This window comes from Ambystoma mexicanum, chromosome 13 (assembly GCF_040938575.1).
Source record: "Ambystoma mexicanum isolate Mex_15411 chromosome 13, UKY_AmexF1_1, whole genome shotgun sequence".
In the NCBI taxonomy this organism is placed as follows: Eukaryota; Metazoa; Chordata; class Amphibia; order Caudata; family Ambystomatidae; genus Ambystoma; species Ambystoma mexicanum.
This window is the reverse complement of record NC_090938.1, coordinates 730,987,391-731,004,249: the sequence shown is the minus strand read 5'-3', so window position 1 is coordinate 731,004,249 and position 16,859 is coordinate 730,987,391. Positions and strand designations below refer to the sequence as shown.

General features: G+C 46.6%; 1 protein-coding gene across 2 annotated transcripts in view; it reads right to left on the bottom strand.

The window, feature by feature from the left end:
- Positions 1-10,222: 10,222 nt before the first annotated feature.
- The window catches only part of CYP21A2 (cytochrome P450 family 21 subfamily A member 2), a 136,224-nt gene continuing 129,587 nt past the window's right edge, over positions 10,223-16,859 (bottom strand). For both annotated transcript variants that reach the window (XM_069634955.1, XM_069634956.1), the window contains one exon: positions 10,223-10,713. In XM_069634955.1, coding sequence (XP_069491056.1) covers positions 10,442-10,713 — 272 coding nt within the window. In that variant the 3' untranslated portion in view covers positions 10,223-10,441. The remainder of the gene's footprint in view (positions 10,714-16,859) is intronic.

Sequence of the window (16,859 nt, the reverse complement as noted above, 5' to 3'; positions counted from 1 at the left end):
ACTGGCAATGATGTGCTACATGGGATCAAATACAGAGACTTTCCCCGACCTAAATGTGTTGATAAATTTGCCAAATGTAATCACAGATCAACTGGACTTAAGGTATTACATTGGTACCCAGTTCATGAAAGGATGTTATTCAAATCAATGTTTTTGGCCAGTAAAGCATGTATCAAGATGGCGACCTCCATCTCGCACCGACTTCACACATACCAGCCAATTGGATCAATGCATTAATTACACATCAGGATTTTTCCTGACAATTGCCAAATGTAAAAAAAAATATGGTGGGAACCCATTTACATTCCTGGCAGCAGTGCAGGAACAAGAGTGAGCAGCACTCTGGCAAGACAACTCTTGCCCGAGCACTGCCCTGTACCCAGGCCCATGAGTTTACCCACGAATCTGCAGCCCATGTCTCCCGAAAGTAGGTCTGCTCGTTGCAGCACAGGTTGCTTGTGTGTTTGATAACTCGACTTAAGAACGGGAAACTCCCAACAAGATCTGTTGTGAAGCTGAGTTATCACATCCACAAACAACCCACGTTTCAACAAGCAGATACTTTCATCAGGCTCAGCACAAAACCGAATACAGAAACAGCCAAATCCTCACATGCTTGGAGCGGTCTTCTTCTTCTAAATTACTGAATGCGTGGGCGGACCCACGCAGGCGCTTCCCCATCCAGTTTGGAGCTGTCCAAACTGGTATATATGTCCTGCAATGTACATACATTTTTTTGATAGGATGAGTAGTGTGACCACTCAAAACTGCAGAGGCCAACGTCCATTATTCAGTCACAAGGGGTTCTTAGTGAATACGATAAGACATGTTTCAAATGTAAGATTGTGGACATTATGTTCCCATAATGCTCTTTGCTTTTATGCAAATCACCAGGATTGGGTTCTCTGAAGTGAACTATGATACTGTATTGCGTGACCCAGCATAGAGCCATGCCGCTCGGCCCTGCACCCATCACGGCTCCATCCCTCCAAGCATGAGAGGGTCCCCCCCCAGTAAATTGTTTCCATTTCCAGTACTGCTTGGCAGCAAAGCATTGGAATTTGCTCTCAAAATGTCTCTGGTAAGAATTCAATCACCCGAAATTCGGAAAGAAATGTAAAACGTTTCTGATCTTGAGCATGTAGTCTGTGGTTCCAGTCCGTACCCTGTTTGCATGGTTTCACTACCCCTTTTGACCTGCACCAGTACCAAGATAACGGAGGGCATGTGTTATGCTTCTTACCATTGCTGCCATCTTGGAATCCTTTCAGTTCAGGCATTCATGGCATCCCACCACAGTGGGCAGTGGAAAAGTAATCACTCAGTGAGTCTGGGAGCTTCTGTGCCTGTTTCGTGCTTTACTAAAAGCTGTGCTAGGCTCTGGTGTACATACTGCCTGGCACGCCGTCACCACGAGGAACCTCTTTTAGAATCTACTCCAGACACACTCTGTGTATCAAATAGTCGCCACATACACACAGGTGTGCATACATGCTTTGCAGTGGAGAGCTGCTGGACCTCTCTGGGATTATATTTCTGAGTGGTATTGGGGAAGGAATTTGCAATGCCCCTTGGGATGTGAAACTTTGCTTCAGTGGGGGTGGCAAGCCGGCAGCATCCCACCTCTTCCATCCTCTGGGAAACATCCGAGTCAACCCAGTCTTTTGCAGATTAGATACTAAGAGAGGGAGTTCCTCAACTCACCACAAAGCACCTTCCATGTTGCCACGTGTCCTGCTCCTATTATGCAGTGGGGGAGAGGCCGGGCCCAGAGACTCCCCCATGTGAAATACCTCAAGTTCTTTAAAAAATAAGAGGCAGGTGATGTTGTGGGAGTACGCTCTACTTCAGACAATGTCTGAACTACCATTGTAGGGTCACGTATCCTAAATTAAACCTGTCTGGCAGGGGAGTTGCTAGGACTGGAAAAGACCTGGGGCTAAATTGATGTCGGAACTGTTGGGACTGGGGGCTAGCTAGCCTTTTGGCTGTAGCTCCTGAGATTCTATCCGGGGCTACAACCAAAAGATCAGGGGCTATAACCCCCTTAGCCCCCCCCTAGCAACGCCCCTGCTGTCTGGCATGCTTTGATCCTGGATGTGGGATCCAGAGATGCAAACACGTGTCTGGTATCATATAGACTCATCCACATCCACAGAGCCTATTGGTTTTCCCTTCCCCCGCGGCATCTGAATGCCACCCTCCCCTCCACAAACTGGAGAGGCTGTGCATCTGGGTAAAGGCTAGCCTACCTGAGACCACCTCCCTGCACCCTTCCACTACATGCACTACTCAATGACACTCTGCACAATACCTCTGTCATTAGAATGCGGCTATCCCCCACGATAATGTTCGGTCTGGCTGCTCACATAATGTGTCTCCTGCCTCTCATACCGAGCACAACACCTCAGCCATTAGAATGCGGCTATCCCCCACACTAACATTCGGTCTAGCTACTCACATAATGTGTCTCCTACCTCTCATACCGAGCACAACACCTCAGCCATTAGAATGCGGCTATCCCCCACACTAACATTCGGTCTGCCTGCTCACATAATGTGTCTCCTGCTTCTCATACCGGGGACAACACCTCAGCCATTAGAATGCAGCTATCCTCCACGATAACATTGGGTCTAGCTTCTCACATAATGCGTCTCCTGCCTCTCATACCGAGCACAACACCTCAGCCATTAGAATGTGGCTATCCCCCACAATAACATTCGGTCTAGCTGCTCACATAATATGTCTCCTGCCTCCATACTGAGCACAACACCTCCACCATTAGAAGCCAGCTATCCCCCACGATAACATTCGGTCTGGCTGCTCACATAATGCGTCTCCTGCCTCTCATACCGAGCACAACACCTCAGCCATTACAGTGCGGCTATCCCCCACGATAACATTCGGTCTAGCTACTCACATAATGTGTCTCCTGCTTCTCATACCGAGCACAACACCTTAGCCATTAGAATGCGGCTATCCCCCTCGATAACATTCGGTCTAGCTACTCACATAATGTGTTTCCTGCCTCCATACTGAGCACAACACCTCAGCCATTAGAAGCCAGCTATCCCCCACAATAACATTCGGTCTAGCTGCACACTTAATATCTCTTGCGCATATTGTCCAAAATACCTCTCTGCACCCATCCACATGCTTGTTCAACATGGGTGACTGGCAGGGACTTGTCCAACCCTAGCTACCTTCGTATTGGCATGCATTCTAATACCCGCTGGCACATTTCCCATACTTGGACTTGGGTCCCCGAGGGCGTTCAACTTACAGCGCATTGAGACCATACCAATGGTGATATGATATTTTATTTATATCGCGCCCATACACCAGTGTTTCAGGGCGCGACAAGGCAAGGGAGGGGTACATGGGCGGACAAAACAATGATCTTACTAGGCCCAGTGACCTTGAGGACACGCCATACAAATGCCCATTAGATTGTGTTACGTAAGGTGCGCTCATTCACACGGGCTGGTAAGGGCTCCCTCTCTGGAAAGTGTGGGCATAAGTCCTGAACGTGATCCACAGCAGATTTGGGGTTACACTTTATAAGTCGCCAAGTAGTGCGACGACTGTGGCTTAAGACAATAAAGACATATATGGGCATATGAGCAGATATCGGGAAATGTCTGCAAGAGCCAGAAATACTTACATTCTCTAAGGTATGGTTTAATAGTGGCCCCACCAGAAACAATTTTCCAACAAAATCGCCTGATTATGGGAGGCCACGGGATTCGTCCATGTGGGGCGAGGCTTTAAGGGGAAGTAATTTAAGTCTTTCTCAGAGCCATTTGTCGAATCCAATCTCTAATGTCAAACTTTTTCCAGGAATCTATAAATCAGAGATTATTATGCAAATCATGCAGAGTGAATTATCAAACCGAATGATAATTGTGATTCGTTTTTTTTTGTACACAAATGATCTTGGGTAAAGGCAGCATTTGTAAACATTCTCAATATCAGATGGGACAACCCACTCCAGCTGGCTCCAGTCCACTGGAATGGGCGGCAGCCCTCCAGGAAGGGCAGAGGCTCACTGGGCTAAGGCATAGTTTAAGAAGTGGACTTGAGCATCTGATGCCAGCTGGCTTGCTGTTGCCACACTATAACCTTATACACAGACTGTTCCAAGCCCACACTAGAATTAATAATGGTGTCTTAACACAAAGACTTACTTCCCAAGACCTAAGTTGCTGAAAGAAATGGACTGGGTTCACACCATTGAAAAAGTGAGAATTTACAGGCTATACGTAGATGTCCTACTCGACACAAGGCCAGTGGGTGTGCACCAAGCATAGTTGAGCAAGTCTCCGAGCATTTCCTGGAGTGTGTTGGTTGTGAGGCTGAGGCTCAATTTACTTCCCACAAATGAAAGAATGGGTGCTGGAACTAAGAACCCCAGGGAAGCAACGATATGCCGGTATTGTTCTAAGTCGAAACCTTACGGCACATTTTGTTACATTACCAGGCTTTGAATGCTAGGCGTCTGCACTATTGTGGTCGTCTGCTGGAAGGTCACGATTATTTATCTAATGAAAGAAGGAGGCAATTTGTTATGATCTCTCATGGTCGCAATCATTGGTTGGGGGCTGCAATACACTTTTTAAAAGAAGTTTTAACTTTATCGTAAGGTAGTGTTTAAGTGTATAAATTCTGATGAAATTATCGTGATGATTTGAGGTGTATTGTGTATTTTGCTTTTAAGGGTTCTTTTAATGTTTTGTTCATTGTTTTCTTTCACGTAAACTTGTACGTTTAACTAACTGTATGCATTTGTTAAAGGTTATTTTTACCAAATAACAATAAAATAAAAAAAAATTTCAAAGTTGCTGATGACAACTGGGAGCATATGCTAGTTGATGGCACTGGGTTGGATCTTTAGTGGACATGAGTTTTTCAAACACGATGAGCTGTCTTCGGCCGCCCGACTGGCCCTTCACTATAAAGAATGACATTGGATCCGAACAAGGGGGACAGGGATGGCTTCATGATGACTTTCCTGGCCAGATCAGCCATCACAAGATACTGGGGAAGGAATGGATCCCTGTTCTTGGAGACTTGGCATCATGAAATCACCATGCATTAAGGAAGGGGAGGCCCTGTGCACACAAAAAAGAAAAAAAAGAAAACAAAATATATATATATATATTTGCTTTTTTGACAATCATTGTTAAAAAAAGACAAGATGGTGAATGGAGATCACTGACATTTTCTTTACATGCTTAGTGATGCTTTAAAGCATGTTGGTTTATTTTGTTGTAATTAAGCATTAAAAACCATCGGCAATTGAAAACAAAAAACATAATGGTCAGATTTGGATCATTATGCCCGAAAAACAGCAGGTTTTGCCCTTGACAGATACCCTTCTGATGCCCAAATGCAGGGTGCCATAGGCGCATGAAGACTGTACACAGCCACATGTGTCCTCTCTGGAAACGTTGCTGTTGCTTCAGTGTTGGCAGGATTAGCCCACATGTTTTGTGGCTTCACTTGTGGCTTGAGTCAGTTTAGTGAACCCTTTCTCTATATTGAACTGAAAGCGCACCAGAACCCTATATTAGATTCTCAACCATATCCTCTGCCTTGGAGGGCGGGGTGGGAATGAACCTGAGGGCCCCATCCTCAGGGCTCTGCCCCCCAATACCAGCAGAGCGCGGGGACCCCACAGCAGAACTTCAGGAGAGGGAGTTCTAGCCCGGAGAGGCTGCTTCCATCTTCAAAGCTTGGTGGGGAATACATTTCGGTTGGAATTTCTCTCTTCCGTGTCCTTATCCAGTCTCTCCCCTTGCATTCCCCTCTTTCCCTTGATTCACTTTCAGTGTCATAGCTCAGTAAGTTAAGGACATGCTTGAGAGAGCCAATCTGCAGACACGGGTTCCAATCCTGGGAGAGCCACTTAGCCCCTGATCATTCCGAAGGTCAATACATTGAGTTGAGTATTAATAGCCCCCATTATTACAGCGCCTAGAGGCAGTGGTAAGGCCCCGTGAGGAGGCATGTCACACTTACTTTTGTTTCTCACTCCCTTCTGGTCTCACTGTCACACTCTCGCCCACCCTCTCCTCCAAGAGATTGGCCTTCAGCTGAGCCTCACAGCGCCTCGAGGGATTAAGCGCGCACCTATACCAGCATACTCACCACCCTCATTTTGCAATTGGTGGGGCGGGAAATAGAGGCGTAAACCATACCTGCCTACATTTGCTAAAGTAAAACCCGGAGGATGTCGTCTTTCGGACGTCCTGCCCCCTCTTCCCCGAGACTCTCCCGACCCGCGCCACCCACATTTGTTTAAAAACAAAAACCAACGTCAAATGACGCCAATCTGAGTAAGATCTACGCCCATACCTCGATGTGATTGGCCACTATCGATCGGTCTGTTTGTAACCAATCATATTGAGGTGTGGGCAGAGTCACTGGAAGGGCCGGAAATCCTAGCGACACCACGCTCTTCCCTGGAGACCGAGAGATGAACCCAGAGACTAGGCAGGTGTGGCATAAAAGCGAGGGGTCATGTTTTCCCGCCTCCATTTCCTGCTGTGCCCCATTTTCAGGCTGGTGCCAGGCAGACGAGGGCACAGGGAGAAGATCGCTGGCATGCTCGCCTCCTCCGTCACATGTGAGCACTGCCTTTTACACCTGCATGAGGCGTAAAATGATGGATTCCTATGGAATCTGCTTCGGTTTTGCACCTGGTTCTAAGCACACCGATTCCACAGGAATCCATTAGTAAACGCTGGGTGAAAAGGCGTACTTGTAGGCGGCATTCACTTTTCCACGACACAGAGAGGAAAATGAAATATTAAAAGTGAGTTCTCCTCACTCAGACTCTCCTTCTATTCCCTCATGCAGGTTTAACATTGCATGTTGCCGACCCCACAGCATGTGGTGTGGCGCCCCCCTGCATGCAACTTTCTAATAAAGTTACCCTGTCACATTTGACTATTTCTTCTTTATTTACAATCTCATGAAAGACAGAGTCCCACATGAAATAGCATAATAACAAAAACACATACAAAATAGAATCATCGCTCCTCGCGCCAACTGACTCGCTAGACGCCGCCCCACCTTCTCCTCCCTGCCAGTGGTACAGCTGGACCCCGCCTCTGGGCCCCTCTGTATCATACCACCTGCTGTATATCTGTTCTGTGTTTACCTCGGTAAAGCGCTCCGTTATGCATCTGTACTCCTTTATGCATCTGTACTGTTGTATAACTCCTGTAAAGCGCTCCGTTATGCATCTGTACGTGCTCCGTTATGCATCTGTACTCCTTTATGCATCTGTACTGTTGTATAACTCTGTAAAGCGCTCTGTTATGCATCTGTACGGTTGTATACCTCTGTAAAGCGCCCCGTTATGCATGTGTACTGATGCATAACTCGTAAAGCGCACCGTTATGCATCTGTACTGATGCATACCTCTGTAAAGCGCCCCGTTATGCATCTGTACTGTTGTATAACTCTATAAAGCGCTCTGTTATGCATCTGTACGGTTGTATACCTCTGTAAAGCGCCCCGTTATGCATGTGTACTGATGCATAACTCGTAAAGCGCACCGTTATGCATCTGTACTGATGCATACCTCTGTAAAGCGCCCCGTTATGCATCTGTACTGTTGTATAACTCTGTAAAGCGCTCTGTTATGCATCTGTACGGTTGTTTACCTCTGTAAAGCGCCCCGTTATGCATGTGTACTGTTGTATAACTCTGTAAAGCGCTCTGTTATGCATCTGTACGGTTGTATACCTCTGTAAAGCGCCCCGTTATGCATGTGTACTGATGCATAACTCGTAAAGCGCACCGTTATGCATCTGTACTGATGCATACCTCTGTAAAGCGCCCCGTTATGCATCTGTACTGTTGTATACCTCTGTAAAGCGCCCTGTTATGCATCTGTACGGTTGCATACCTCTGTAAAGCACCCCGTTATGCATCTGTACTGATGCATATCTCTGTAAAGCGCCCCGTTATGCATCTGTACTGTTGTATACCTCAGTAAAGCGCCCTGTTATGCATCTGTACTGTTGTATACCTCTGTAAAGCGCTCTGTTATGCATCTGTACGTTGTATACCTCTGTAAAGCGCCTCTGTACGGTTGTACACCTCTGTAAAGCACTCTGTAAAGCACTCCGTTATGCATCTGTACGGTTGTATACCTCTGTAAAGCACTCCGTTATGCATCTGTACGGTTGTATACCTCTGTAAAGCACTCTGTTATGCATCTGTACGGTTGTATAGCTCTGTAAAGCACTCCGTTATGCATCTGTACGGTTGTATACCTCTGTAAAGCACTCCGTTATGCATCTGTACGGTTGTATACCTCTGTAAAGCACTCTGTTATGCATCTGTACGGTTGTATACCTCTGTAAAGCACTCCGTTATGCATCTGTACATTGTATACCTCTGTAAAGCGCCTCTGTACGGTTGTATACCTCTGTAAAGCACTCCGTTATGCATCTGTACAGTTGTATACCTCTGTAAAGCACTCCGTTATGCATCTGTACGGTTGTATACCTCTGTAAAGCACTCCGTTATGCATCTGTACGGTTGTATACCTCTGTAAAGCACTCCGTTATGCATCTGTACTGTTGTATACCTCTGTAAAGCGCTCTGTTATGCATCTGTACGTTGTATACCTCTGTAAAGCGCCTCTGTACGGTTGTATACCTCTGTAAAGCACTCCGTTATGCATCTGTACGGTTGTATACCTCTGTAAAGCACTCCGTTATGCATCTGTACGGTTGTATACCTCTGTAAAGCACTCCGTTATGCATCTGTACGGTTGTATACCTCTGTAAAGCACTCCGTTATGCATCTGTACGGTTGTATAGCTCTGTAAAGCACTCCGTTATGCATCTGTACGGTTGTATACCTCTGTAAAGCACTCCGTTATGCATCTGTACGGTTGTATACCTCTGTAAAGCACTCTGTTATGCATCTGTACGGTTGTATACCTCTGTAAAGCACTCCGTTATGCATCTGTACATTGTATACCTCTGTAAAGCGCCTCTGTACGGTTGTATACCTCTGTAAAGCACTCCGTTATGCATCTGTACAGTTGTATACCTCTGTAAAGCACTCCGTTATGCATCTGTACGGTTGTATACCTCTGTAAAGCACTCCGTTATGCATCTGTACGGTTGTATACCTCTGTAAAGCACTCCGTTATGCATCTGTACTGTTGTATACCTCTGTAAAGCGCTCTGTTATGCATCTGTACGTTGTATACCTCTGTAAAGCGCCTCTGTACGGTTGTATACCTCTGTAAAGCACTCCGTTATGCATCTGTACGGTTGTATACCTCTGTAAAGCACTCCGTTATGCATCTGTACGGTTGTATACCTCTGTAAAGCACTCCGTTATGCATCTGTACGGTTGTATACCTCTGTAAAGCACTCCGTTATGCATCTTTACGGTTGTATACCTCTGTAAAGCACTCTGTTATGCATCTGTACGGTTGTATACCTCTGTACAGCGCTCAATTGCTTCTCGAAGATAGATCCACACTGAATAAATACCATAATGATAATATGAATAATAATAATAATAAAATAAGCCTCAAAACACATTTCTAGCAATCACCAGTGTGAATCACGGAATTACTAGTGCCGCTAATGAACGCCAATGACAGAGGAGAAATGACCTGTTTTCTTGCTAGGATGGAGCACTGGCTATTTGATGGTTCATGAGGGGTCACACCTGTGAAATGGATTCATCAAGGCAGAGGCATCTTCTCAGAGTTGTAGTCTAACCAAAGAAAAGTATGCAAAGGAGGGGGCCTCTCCCAGGACTCAAGCCACACAGCCTCCCCCTGGGTTACAGGTGTATGTGGAGGACGGCGCTTGTGTCGCTGGCAAACGTATGCATCCTACCATCTCGGCATTGCATTCTTCTTTAGTCGAGCAGAAGGTGTCAGACAATTTGGATCTCTAGACTCTTACTCGGAAACACAAAACCACAAGTCCCAGAGAATCAAAGCTGCAGCTTGGTAAAAAGCCAAGCGTGTCTGCAGGGGACCCTCGGGACACGGGGCAAGGGCCCGCTAGGCTGGTAGCGCAAACCTCCTTCTCCCTAGAGGTGAGCTGCAGTCTGCGCTTGGAGTGGAGAGTCTGTAATGGGCCTCACACTCAAATAAAAACGGAAATAAGTTTCCACTAATCGCCCCCCTCAGATCTGTGCAAGACCTTCCTTTAACCACAGAAGAGGCGCAGTGGAGTAGCTCGCCCCGCTTCATCTTTATTCATTATTACATACATTTCCAGAGAACAGACGTAATCATAGCGATGGCAAAGTCTTAAAGGGTGGAAGGGGACCCCCACATTTGGAGCAGAGGTTTCTTGGTTTGCAGTCAAGCTCCATACCACTGAGTCATGTCCCTTGGGTATCATACACCAGACATCTATACACAATACAGGTCAGCACGGTGGGGCCACTACGCTAAGCTCAGCCCACCAGCCAGCTCAGCCCGCGGCACTATCTTGACCTGGAAGGGCTTGCACCTCAGGTTGATGCCAAAGATTCCGTTGAGGTCAGGAAGCTCCGTGTCGGACGGTGGTAGGAAGACGAACTCCCGCAGCAGGTGGGCAAGGAACAGGAAGATCTCCATGCGGGCAAGGGCCTCGCCTAGGCACACCCGGGCTCCTGTGCTGAAGGCCAAGATGTTGCGCTGCACGTCTCGCGGATCTTCGGCCTCCAGGAATCTCTCTGTGTTGAGAAAAGAGAGAGTGGCTTAGGTCATTTGTAGGAGGTTACATTGGACAGGCCCCATGGTGGCCATCTTCATCTACTCTTGGCTTTTACTTTGGTTTTTGGGTCTTTCAGTTTTGATTGTCCTTGAATGAGGACGGTTCTACAATTACCAGCATGGTGAAGGCTGCTGGCTCAAAAAAGCATTGCCAATGCCAAGAGTTTAGGCCTTTGTGTAGGGATGGGATATGCATTTGCCAGGCACTGACATAGTGGTATTAACTGGCATGGATGGTAGCAGGTGCAAAATGGTGACCTGGGCATATAGTAGTGCTGGTAACTTATACCTACTACTTACACACAAGCCAAAACTGCTGGTTTAGTCAATGCTTGTTTTTAACGGGACTTCAGTTAAGGACACGTAAAGCGACTGACTGATGACAGACCTGAGTAAGACTTCTTCATTACACCAGTAGCGTGTTTATAACGCTAATTAAGTAATTAACTCTCAGAAGACTGCTTTGAAAAAAAAAAACACTGTCAGATACTTCAATTACAAAGTTTGCTGGTAACGCTTGATAAAGCGAGCTCAACAAGTTCCCATGAGGAGGGGTCTTGGGCGGGATGGGGTAGGAGCCGGGTGGGAATGGCCATAGGGATCAGAATGGAAATTGGCAGTCAATGGGTGGGAAAATATCAAACAACACCTACAGGCTTTGTGTCCCTCCTCAAATGCCCTTTCCCCCCATTCTGTACTCTAATGCAATAGTTTTGGCATATAGGTTGCGCTAAAGCGCCACCTTATAGCCCTAACTATAAACAGGACTGACCTCTAGTAAGTGGTTAACTATAGAGCGCATAGAGTAAATGCAGCCTGAACGAAACCAGCACATGTAGGCCTGTGACAATGGTCCAAGCATAATGTGACGTCATAGGTAGCATCCTTAAACATCTGGTGCCTTGTCTGAGTCTTATGTGCAATGCCAAAAGGTCCCCTTTTCTTGCACCTTTACACCGGCTCAGGGTTGCCCCATATAGGTGGAACTCCTGGCCTGACTGGGAAGACTTGTCTACTGGTTAGCTTTTGGCATTAGGCATTGCAACATACAAATACAACAATGGGTGCAGCTGGGATAACACAAGAGTCAATGTTATGGGTTCTGGGGTACGCCCAAGCAGCCACCAATGAGGACCTTGCCAAACAATCCTTTTGGTTACTTCTGTTGCAGAAGTTCGCTACTTTCGTCTAAAGGAGGGTGCATAATTTACATGTGCAAGTTATCATGTTATGATAAATGTTGCATATTCTGGAATGGCAGTAAAAACCCAAGGGCTGGATGAAAGAGTACGGAGCAGCCGCTGCAGGACACCATCCCATAGGAGGTTTGCAAGTCCAGATGAGAACGGAATAGAATGCTTGAAAGATGCATTTTGCAGCCAAAGGTATCTGGTTCAGCTTTAAGAGATGGAGGGTGTCCATTCCACAAAGCAGCCCCGTGAACAGAAAAACTTTCCCCACCTCCAGTAGCACCTCCCTCTGGAGGAGTAACAAGAGCCTGACTGGTTGCTGTTAAGCGACTAGGTGCTTTGTGATCTTTTAGCCCAGTGGGAAGATGCTTGGGTGCCCACTCGTAGATGCACTTGTGCATTAATCTAAGACATGCCTATGCGGGTTCCTCAGGATGTCCTCAGATGCAGTGATATCTGCCCTGTTCTGTCTCCCTTAGGCTTCTCTCTGTTCCGCCTACCTGGACTGCCCCACTTCTCTGCCATGTCCCGCCTGGCTTCTCTTTAGAGTACTGTCCTATCTCTTTATACTGTCCGATCTTGGTAGTTGCAGTGGGTGCACGGGGTAAGCAGTACTGTGTGTCTCGTGGACACCCAGCAAGGCAATGGGAACTCTCAAGCCCTTTTTATTCAATCATTTGGTGTTTTCCTCCTGTAATCACCAACTCCCGCCAGGGGCTCACAATCCTCACGCCATCTTTCTTTGCCCTCTGCGCAGTTCCCTGCCTCCCTCGCTCGGCTAATGGCTGTGGGCTCTGCAGGGATGGTGGGATGCGCGTTAATGGTGTAAGGATGTGAAGGGGAGGGGATAATACACCGTTCCCTTTACATTATTAACCGCAGGTAATCAAGTCCAAAGTCTGGTGGTTTTCTTTCCCTGGGAAGTCTTTCGCTTCGTTAGTGTGGGAAGTTCTCTGCTCTCCTGGCAGCGTGTGGCTGGTGTGCTCAGTCACATTAGGACTGTTATGCTATTCAGTGTCACTGTGTGAGTCGTGAGGACTTCTCCTGTGGAGTGTATGCCCGTCTTGAGTTGTGTCCTCGTCATTGCTTGTTCATATGGTGTACATTGGAGCTCTGTGTTGCGGTACTGTTCCTATGTCTGGTGCGATGGTGCAGGCCCCTCGCGTCACTGCTGCTCATCTCATCGGCTCTGACTCAGCACATGGCTCACCTTCATCACTTTCTGGCCCTTGTTGGGGGTACTACACTTGGAAGAGAAAGCTTTTGGTTTTCCCTTGAAGCTGTATTTTAACCGGGTCACCCACTGGGACCTGCACTGGGTAACGTGATGTGAGTTGCCTTCCGCTGCACACCTCTCACTTTCCTTCTTACTGCAATAAGGGGGACAGATGTTTGAGAGATCCTATGAGCCCACAGAATGGACCTTGGTGGGAGATGGAGGCTCTTTCCCCTTCTGTAATGGCTTGGCAGGCGAAGAACGAAGGCCTGGAGGGATGCTCAGAGCAATGCCAGAGGCTAGGGTTAATTCCAAACATTCCAGCCATCACCTCTTTTGTTTTCCTATTGTCACCCTGAGTGGGACAGGTATGCCCAGATGTGGGTCCCGTGCCTGCTGGGCCTAGAGACCCATGCTACTCCTCACTGATGAGGCCCAACAAGGCTGAAATATGTCTGGGGATGCTAGCGGTCAGGTGCAGAAGGGATGTGACTAAGCAGGTTGTGCTGGACTGCCCCTTTTGGAGTGGTACCAAGCCTGATTTTCATATGGTCTTTCCCCTTCTGTAATAGATTGGCAGGCGAAGAACGATGGTCTGGAGGGATGCCCAGAGCAATGCCAGAGGTTAAGATTAATTCTAAACCTTCTAGTCATCACCTCCTTTGTTTAGCTGGATGGCCTTTCGTCAGCATGCACAGGAGACTCCTGTATTGGAGTTGTTGGTCACTGTGTGCTGTGCTGGCCTGTTGTATAGCCCAGTGACAATCTGTGTTAGCTGCACGGGCTACATGCTGGAGCTCTTATAAATCTACTGGAATATTCAACCGGGCAGGCATTAACCTGCCGGTCTGCAGTGCTGTATCCATCTCTGCTGAATATATGGTATCATTCCTTGGGAGGAGGCAAGCACGCCATTGTCCGACCTCAGCTACTGGAGACCCTTCTCTTTAACATATTTCAGTATGGTGCTATCTCCTGGAGAACCTGTTCCTTAGTCCACGTTCATGCGTAGTCTGTAAGTGCCACGGCATATTCTTTGTTGCAACGTCTATGCTGACTTCCTCTCAACCTTTCGGTATCAGGTAATATTATCCCCACCAAACATATCGCTGTATATATGGTCGTCGGGAATGGCTATAGGCGATATTTTTATTGGGGTAAATATTAGGGTTTTTTGGGAGTGGCGGTTGCGGGGGTCAGGGGTTGCCCCCTGCTCCTTTTAAAATAATACAGGGGTTGCAGGGGTGTCCCCCCCAGGTTCCATGCCTTAATATCGCTGTAAAAATATGGCAATATTTTTGCGTGGATATTAACACATGGAACCAACCTTTCCTGACCATGTTACGGTTTATAGTGATAATTTCGAAAACAATAATGTCAAGTCATTTTTTCGAAAAAAAAATGTCGAAAAAAAAAATTTCACATTTTTTTTCAATATGTTTTTTTTCGACATGGGGGGTTCGCCCCCAACCCCCCTTTTTTATTTATTTTTTGTTTTACCCATTTTGTTTTACTCCCGGACCCCAAAATAAATATATAATGAAAAAAAACGGAATTCAACATTTTTTTTCTCGACATTTCTTTTTCGACATTTTTGTCATTCGACATTATTTTTTCGAAATTATGACTGACCACCCCATGTTACAGTGGTGACTGGAGTAGTGCATGTAATGAGACCTTTGTCACTCTCAATATAAATTAGCAATGTTGTTGCCTAGCAACCAGTGCTTTTCATCTAGCCCTTGCTTGGTTACTATGATGCCTAGGTGCCATTTGTGTGCCAGTTATATAAGCATGTGGGGAAAGTTGGTCGGTGGTATGATATTGTCAACCCTTACCTGCCGGTCTAGTCTCTACAGTAATCTCAGAGGCCACTTTCCAGTACAGTTGGATTCCCTGTTTGAGAGATTTTCCACTAAGCCATGCTTATGTCACTTGCCTATAGCAATGATAGTCAACCACTTGGATTTGGTGATGCGCCTATCTGTTCCAAGTAAGGCATCTTAAATACTGACAGCCACACCCTCACACTTGTCCCAATACTTGTTGCCTGTGGTAGGAAAAGGGCACCCGAATAGACAAACAGTTCAGATATTCCCGACAACCGTTTGTAAAGAGGCAGTGACATCTGTGCCAATCTGAGCATCTCTTTTGGGGCCTGTCCGGGTTCTAATATGTCGCTAAAGGGCTTCCGATGTCTACTTAAGCAAAATGTCCTCCCACAATGTACTGAAATGTTCTACAACTCGGGTTCAAGATAACGTTTCTCACTCTAAAATTGAATGGTTCTAGCATCAGCCCGAGATGGTGATGCAAAGGCCACCCACCGCCTTTTCGGGTTGCCCATCCGTCTGCATTATGACAGCCCCTAGGCCAGAAGATCTGGCAGCCACTGAAATAATCATCATGCATTACGGTTGAAATGAACGCAGACAAGGTGCATGGATGATATTATGTAAAACAGGCTGCGTAGTCTTCCACTCTTCGCTGAGGAAGGTTTCATGAGCTTTGCATAATATCCAGCAAGACCCCCGATTGACCAAAGTGCATCTTTAGTTGCAGGAGTTGGGGCTTAATGCATACCTCCAACAAGAGAGGTCGTTGGCTTCCATATGATATGGTACGAGAATTCAATCTGATTGCAGGAACAGATATTTGTCCCTGGACACAGTCATACACCTCTCCAGTATTGCAGTAGCATTTCTGACAGTGAAGAACTGTGTGCTGTACTTTTTCTGAGTTGCCGTACAGGAAGATGGAGTATAAGACCCATTACAGTGATATTTGTTAGTTGTCAGCAGTTGATCAGATTTCTGAGGTCCACGCAGAACCATAGACCTCTTTACCTTCATCTTTCCTGGTTAATACCACTGTGCTCAGCCACTCTGTGGCATCCACTGGTTCAATGAGTCTATGGATGCAGTGGCTGAGGTTTTGCTGTGCTGTGAACAAGACTGGACGAGCCTTGAGTTTCAAGGAAGCAGCCCATTGACATTGCATTTTGTTAAGCATGTAGCGGGTCCAGTGCCTACTTCTCTGCGGAACACGAGGTATGATTCTGAATAAGATCAATGCACAACAGTGATTCAACAGAGAGCATGGATTGTGTGTCTTTCCCGTGCAGGGGACATGGGTCTATGTCAGGTGGTATAAGCTTTCTTTTGCATTGGGGAAGCTGGTTGAGAAAGTATATGCCAGAATGATGGTATAGTTAGAGCCAGAGTCCGACAGTAGCATCTGTTATTTTCTATTCAAATCCATGTTGCCAGTTGTATGGTTAGCGTCTGACACACAGACTACTAGATGTGTCATGCTGTGAGTGTGAGTCCTGATCGTTGTCACTGTTGCAACAACTTTTGATTGTTTCACTTAAGATATTGGGCGTGCAGTATATTTCTGGTAATAATTCTCTCACCAACACTTTTTTGGGCAGTAATGGACTTACTGTCATTTTTAGCACACTGCTAAATTCCGGTTTTAGAGGTAAAATTGAGGATTTACCGCGAGCATAATATTGGAAGAAAATCCTCCACTTCACCTGCGCTTCAGGTGGACATTTTCGGTTCTAAGTTTATTCGTAGACACCTTTTTAAACAGGTGCATTTTGGTCAATATGGCTTTGGCCAGTTTTTGTTTAGTGCAGGGTCCCCCTTACAATCCATTGCAGCCCACACCCGCAGCCCCCACTCCACTCACCTAC